Source organism: Mus pahari, chromosome 7 (genome assembly GCF_900095145.1).
Source record: "Mus pahari chromosome 7, PAHARI_EIJ_v1.1, whole genome shotgun sequence".
Classification (NCBI taxonomy): Eukaryota; Metazoa; Chordata; class Mammalia; order Rodentia; family Muridae; genus Mus; species Mus pahari.
In genome coordinates this window covers 1,566,017-1,572,591 of record NC_034596.1, presented here as the reverse complement: position 1 = coordinate 1,572,591, position 6,575 = coordinate 1,566,017, and the positions used below count along the sequence as shown (strand labels likewise).

Here is a 6,575-nt window from a genome sequence, read left to right as displayed (position 1 = left end):
ATATAATTACATTATGGTGTCTCCTTATTATGGGAGCACAGAAGTGAAGAGTGACTTTTGGAAAAGAACAAAAATATCACTTTTAAGGGATGTGCCAACGAACTGTTACAGTCTAATGCCATAAAGGCCTTAACAGGAGACAACTGACCAGCGAAGGCCAGATTTTCCAGAGCACTGATATTTGAGGTGAGTTTCAACATTTGTAGAGAAGTTTCTAAATGGAAGGGAAATAAAAGGGACCAAGTGAAGCCTCGGAGGACGTCTGCAAAGGTAATTCCTGCCTTACCTCTCATCTGCTAGGTCACCAAGCCCATAGTTTTTCCATTAGTGAGTTGAAGACCCATGACGGTGATCGGGATGGTCATGGCCTCTCCCTGGAGATGAGGGATGATGTGGAAGGCTGTGCCTCGGCCCTGGGGGCTGGAAGTAACGCTCAGCCCTGAGCCTGAGGGTCAGGCTTCTGGAGCGACAAAAGTTCCGGCTCCCCACTCGGTCCTGCTGGCGGCGCCAAAAAACGACTCAAGTCCCCTACAAAGTGCGCAAGCGCAGTTGCCATAGCCCAGAGGCAATATGAAAGTTCGCGTCTACCGGGAAGAAGGAAGCTTGTGTCAGGCCTACCTGGTTTTATAGAACAATTCTGAGGTAATAAGCCAGGTCTGGAGTCAAAAGAAGATGCTAAGTTGTCCCAGCGCACCCGGAGCTACCACGTCGTTGCCTTGGTTCCCCTGGGGCCCACAGGCCTCCCCCAAAGTGTATCCCCTGCAACAGTTCTTGTCGCCTCCCCTCTGTCCAGGGAGCCATCCTGCCCTCAGTGCTATGGGCTTGAGGCTGAGAGGAAAGTGAGTCTAGGCGCTGCTGGGGTCCTGAACCTGTCTTTGATCTGGCTAGTTCTCTCTGTGACTGTTGTGACTTTGATCCAACCTATTTAGTGGCCGGGTTACTCCAGCATTTCAAAGGCAGCCACCAGTGTGGTCAGGGCTACTTACTTCAGGTACAGGAGCTGTAAACAGGCAGTCTGTTCCTCATTTTAGACCTACGTCTCCGTCTTAGGCCGCTCTGCTGGGGGGAGGTACATGCGGACAAAGGGACATGTGTATGGTTTTGACATTTGTGTTCTTCTACATTCTTGTGATTCAAGTCAGAACACACTTGTATTTTTGTCCTTCTGGCCCAGAGCATGCCTCTTGTGTATGACGCAACCCAGCGACTATCCAGGACTGGGAAAAGCCTCTATGCAGTGCTGGAACTGAAGAAGGGTGCTGAGACTGAAGACATCAAAAAAGCCTACAGGTTTCAACGCTTTATTCACCCCTGGTGCCCCCTCCCGTACCTTTAGCATCTTCAAACCCTCCTTATTTATTTTTAAAGATTTATGTATTTATTTTATGTATCTGAGTACACCATCACTGTCTTCAGACACACCGGAAGAGGGTATTGGGTTCCATTATAGATGGTTGTGAGCCACCATGTGGTTGTTGGGAATTGAACTCAGAACCTCTTGAAGAGCAGTCAGTGCTTTTAACCTCTGAGCCATCTCTCCAGCCCCAAGTCCCCCCCACCCCTTTTTTTAAAATCCCAAGACGATTTTATCTTGGGGCCAAAGGAGGCCACCCCTCCTTCAGTGTGACTTGAGAAGAACTGTAGACCTTGCCTGCATCTTGTATCCCCATCTCCTGTATCCCTTGTGTTATCTAAAGACCCAGACCAGCAGTTCATCCTAACCCTCTTGCCTCAGCTGCTTCCTGTAGCCCTCCCCACTGTCCTCTTGGTTATTGTCTGGATAGGAAACTGGCCTTGCAATATCATCCAGACAAGAATCCAGAAAACCCTTTAGCAGCAGAAATCTTCAAAGAGATCAACACAGCCCATGCCATACTCACCGACCCTACGAAAAAGAAGATCTATGACCGGCACGGCTCCCTAGGATTATACCTGTATGACCATTTTGGTGAAGAAGGTGTCCGATTCTATTTTATAGTGAACAGTTGTTGGTTCAAGGTACACTGTGCTTCTTATTAAGAAAGGAGTTGGAGGGGCTAGAGAGATGACTCAGCGGTGGGGAGCATCTTCTGCTCCCATAGAGGACCTGGGTTTGATCCCCATTACCTACATGGCAGCTCACTACTGTCTATACTTCCAGTCCCAGGGGATCCAGAGCTGCCTTCTGGCTTCCGCAGGTATCAGGCGTGCACATGGTGCGCAGACATACAAATAGGCAGAATATAAAATAAAATCGACCCAGCTGTGGTGACACATACCTCTGAGCCCAGCTCTTGGGAGGCAATGGGTAGCCTGTCTGTCTATAGAGGAAGGAAGGAAGGAAGGAAGGAAGGAAGGAAGGAAGGAAGGAAGCCCTCCTCTCAAGACAAATGCTTCTGTTCTCCCTTTCTAGATGTGAGAAGGACAGAGAGAGAGGGATCTGCATGGAACTACAAAAAGAACAGGGAACCAAGGCCTCTCCTCTCTGCAGACACTGGTTATCCTTTCTCACCTCTCTCTTTTTTTGTTGTTGTTGTTTTTGGTTTTTGGTTTTTCAAGACAGGGTTTCCTCTGTGTAGCCCTGGCTGTCCTGGAACTCACTCTGTAGACCAGGCTGGCCTTGAACTCAGAAATCCGCCTGCCTCTGCCTCCCTAGTGCTGGGATTAAAGGCGTGCGCCACCACGCCCAGCTCTTTCTCGCCTGTCTGCAGACACTGGTTGTCCTCTGTTGCCTGCTCACTGGTTGCTGCTGCTGCTGCTGCTGCTGTTTATGCTGTGGTAGACTTAATCCATCAGCCGAGGAAGAAGAGGAGACTCGCCAGATGAATGTTTCTTCTCAACCTTCAAGATCAAGTGAGGAGCAGGGACAGGGCTTGGGGGTCAGGTCTCACTCCGTAGGGAATGGTAAGGTAGAGTGGAGAGAGGGGCTGTGAGAAAGACCGGTGTGAACTGAGCAGTGTCTTGAGTGTTTCATTAGGGTGAAGAGAGACCGAGAAGGTAGCCGATAGGAACTGGGGAAGCACAGTCTTTCAAAGGAAATAGCTGAAGGCAAGTGTGCAGGTGCAGCTTATTGCAGATAGAAGGATGATCTAGTAGAAGAGCACTTGCCTAGCACGGGAAAGGCCCTGGATTGCATCCCCAACCTGGGGGCTGAGGGGTGGGGAACTCGGGCAGGAGGAATGCAGTGTTTTAGATTGTTTCTGCCCCACAAAGTTTAAAAGACCATGTTGGCTGAAGGGCACATCATCAGTGCCATCTGGTGGTGCTAATGAGTAACTGCAAGCTAAGGGTTTGTAGATTGAAAAACAAAACAAAAAAACCAACAAAGTGTGAACGGTTATATTTACGTAAGCATGCTATAATTCCACCACAGGAACACAAGATATTGAAGCAGAGGATTAAGACATGACAATAATTAAGGAAACGTGAAGAGGAATGGGGTATGTAAATGGAGAAGTAGCAATGGGTAAAGGATAAGAGAAGTCAGTGAGATGGCTCAGCTGGTAAAGGTGATGGCCACCGAGCCTGACTCTCTGAGTTAGACCTCTGGGACCCACATGAAGGCAGAGAACTGACTCCTGCAGATTGTCCTCTGATCTCTGTACATATGCTGTGACACAGGAGTGTGCACTCATACATGCACACATGCATGTATATTACATATAATACACATATATTATACATATGATATACACATGTTATATGTGTGTGCATATATATTTAAAGCATAGGTAGTACTTCAGATGAGTCATTATTGGAAAATCTGTATTCTTAAAGCATCAACCCCAGCTGCCTACACAGAGGGAATGTGCTCTTGGCCGTTGGCAGTTACTCCTAATAAGGTCCCAACTGTTTCTACCCTTAGGTGCTGACCCAGCAAGAGTCCCTGACACAGCCCACTGGATACATTGAAGAGGGAAGAAAGTAGCCCTGTCCCTACACTCACCCACATTTGACTCCTGTTCTTAAAAGCAATCCCTGCTTCAAAAGCTATGATGACACCCGTTCTCGTAAGGACATCCCTGCCCTCCACAGTGCCACAGAGCCTGTCCCCAAAGAACCTTCCAGCGGCTTTTCTGTTTAGCTCTGACTCCACTCCCGTCTTTATCCACATGTGCTCTCAAGCCGTGTTGGGAGCTGTTTGCTGAGTGGGTGCAGCTCTCTCCAGTGGGTACCTGGGTCAATGTCCGGTAGGCCNCTGAGCACTTACTAACAAGTTCACCAGGATCCTGATCACCAAACAAGGTGGCTCCCATCCCAANAGCTGTTGCANCAATTAATCCTTCGTTGGAACATTGTATACCAAGAACTTTTAGCACCAGCCTCGTTTCTTTGGAAGACTGGTCTCACCATCTTCTGGTACCTACACCACTGGCACCAACACCCTATTCGTAAGACAGCTTGGAAAACTTGTGTTTGTGGCTACCCTTGGACTTCAGCTCCATCCTTAAACCCATTATCAGCTATGGTCCTGTGGACAGGCTGCAGTCCATGCTCCAGTCTTGCTGCCTCTGTCCCTCATGTTACTTCACACAGAGTGATCCCCTTATATCTTCTTAACACGGAGACGTGAAATGTGATGGGACAGGCTGTATGAAGGAGACCTCACTTAGCCTCTCGGAGCTATTGGCTTAACATCCTCTCTGTATCCCACGTTATCGTTTCTTTCTATGTGGGATCAGGGCCTAGGAACCATCAAACCTCTCTGTACTCAGTGGGAAAAAGGCTACGCAATGTCAATAATAATAATAATAAAAAAAGAGCTTTGTCCAATTGCAGTGTGTGTGGGGGACCCCCCAAAAGACAAGTGGTGTGTGGGATAGAAAAAGAGACCAATGACAATTGCTCATGCCTGAGATAAGGCTAGCATGGTCGGTAGTGCCCATCACTGCAGAGCTAGGAGTTAGTGGTCCCCGGAGCTCGTGAGGGTGGCTTTGTCAGTGCCCTGTGATTTCTCTGCACACCCATTTGCTGGGGTGCAAATAACTTTACAACATGCAGACTCTTTCTAGCCAGATCCATTTCTCATAACTCTTTTTGTCTTTTTATTTATGTGTGTTTGTGTGTGCATCTGCACACATTTGTCAGAGTAAATGTATATGCACATGTGTCTGTGAGCCTGTGGATGGCGCCGAGTCTTTTGGAGTTGGGATTACAGATGGGTGTGAGTGCTGGGATTTGAACTCCTGTCCTTATGACTGAGCAGCAGGCTCTCCCAACCACTGAGACATCTCCAGTCCATTTTTGTCTCAGTTTCTAAGCAAATTTAGCATCCTTGCATTGGATTCACTAATGTAGTTGTGGACCAGAATTGCAGTCTCATGTCATAATCATAGGGCAGGAATGGGTCTGGTACAACAGCTGTCTCTTGCCTTTGAACTGCTTTCCTAGGATGATGTGACAAAGGTGAGCCAAGGGTGCTACATTCAGTTAGCAGAATGCTTCTCCAGCATGCTTGAGACCCTGAGCTGACCCCCAGCACCATATAAACTGAGATGATGGTACTCTCCCCTAATCCCAGCACTTGGGATGTAGAGACAAGGTCATCCATGGTGACAGTGAGTTCAAGACCAGCCTGTCCTACACTGAAGAGGGCACCTCAGGGCTGTTGAGAAATTCCATCACACCCCTCCCCTCCTAGAAGAGACAGGACAGAGAGTACATAGGCTGGAACGAAGGGGCTAATTAAGCCCCTACTACCTCATTTCCTAAAGACCAGCCAGTTTAAAGGGCACACTGTCCCACCAATCACATTGTGCCTAGTTGCTGATGCTCTATTCCACCCCTGGAAACCATATAAAAACTCTCAGAAGAGGCCGCCGGGGGGCCACCTCTCCTTTGGGTGCGGGATGATAACCCCAGCATCCAGCATGCTGGAACAATAAACTTTTCTTGCTTTTGCATCGATCCCCAGCTCTGGGGGTCCCTGGTAAGCTAAGGGTCGTCGGAGTCTTACAACACAAGAGCCTGTCTTTAATAAGGGAGAGGGGAGTGTATAGTGAGATTGCTCGTTGGGTAAAGCCAACAATTCTGATGACTCAAGTTCGATTTCTGGGACCCACGTGCTGCAGAAAAAGAACTGACTTGTGGGGGTGTGCACTGTCCTGTGATCTCCAGGTTGCACCCACCACTCCCCAAAGTAAGTAAGTGTGGGGTTGTTTCTATGTGAAGGCTGAGCAAGAACAAATATGGGGCAGGCATGGGACAAGAAGTTCTCCCTCTGTGGTCTGGCATTCCATTTCTGAACCATGCACTCGCTAGGAGGGTGTGGAGGAAGAGATGACACCAGACCTACAGATCTGTCCAGACCTTGCCCCCCACCTGGGGCCACAGATGGCATCTCTCCCACAGGCTAATTTAGACTTGGTTTCTGTTTGGAAAAAGGTCCCAAGCCAGAACATGGAGACCAATGTTCACGGGAACCTTCCCAGTGACAGCAAGTGAGCCACACACCATTCCTGGCCACCCCTTCCTGAAGGAGTCAGGGCCACTCAGTCCGGAACAGCTGTGGCTCGCCTTACATGAGCTAAATTGGGAACTGGAATGTCACACGGATGCCCCTTGTGTCCCCACCCCCACAGTAACGTTAATCTCTC

At 48.8% G+C, this 6,575-nt stretch overlaps 1 protein-coding gene across 2 annotated transcripts; it reads left to right on the top strand.

Moving 5' to 3' along the window:
- Window positions 1-539: 539 nt before the first annotated feature.
- Window positions 540-4,750, top strand: Dnajc5g (DnaJ heat shock protein family (Hsp40) member C5 gamma). Of its 2 annotated transcripts, XM_021202542.1 has the most exons (6): window positions 540-642; window positions 1,175-1,290; window positions 1,785-1,998; window positions 2,691-2,832; window positions 3,353-3,419; window positions 3,845-4,748. In XM_021202542.1, the coding sequence occupies exons 2-5, from the start codon at window positions 1,178-1,180 to the stop codon at window positions 3,379-3,381; spliced, it is 498 nt and encodes a 165-aa protein (XP_021058201.1). In that variant the 5' UTR covers window positions 540-642; window positions 1,175-1,177; the 3' UTR covers window positions 3,382-3,419; window positions 3,845-4,748. The 2 variants fall into 2 exon arrangements, with proteins under 2 accessions (XP_021058201.1, XP_021058202.1); XM_021202543.1 differs by lacking the exons at window positions 2,691-2,832; window positions 3,353-3,419 and having other exon boundaries at window positions 3,845-4,750.
- Window positions 4,751-6,575: the final 1,825 nt, after the last annotated feature.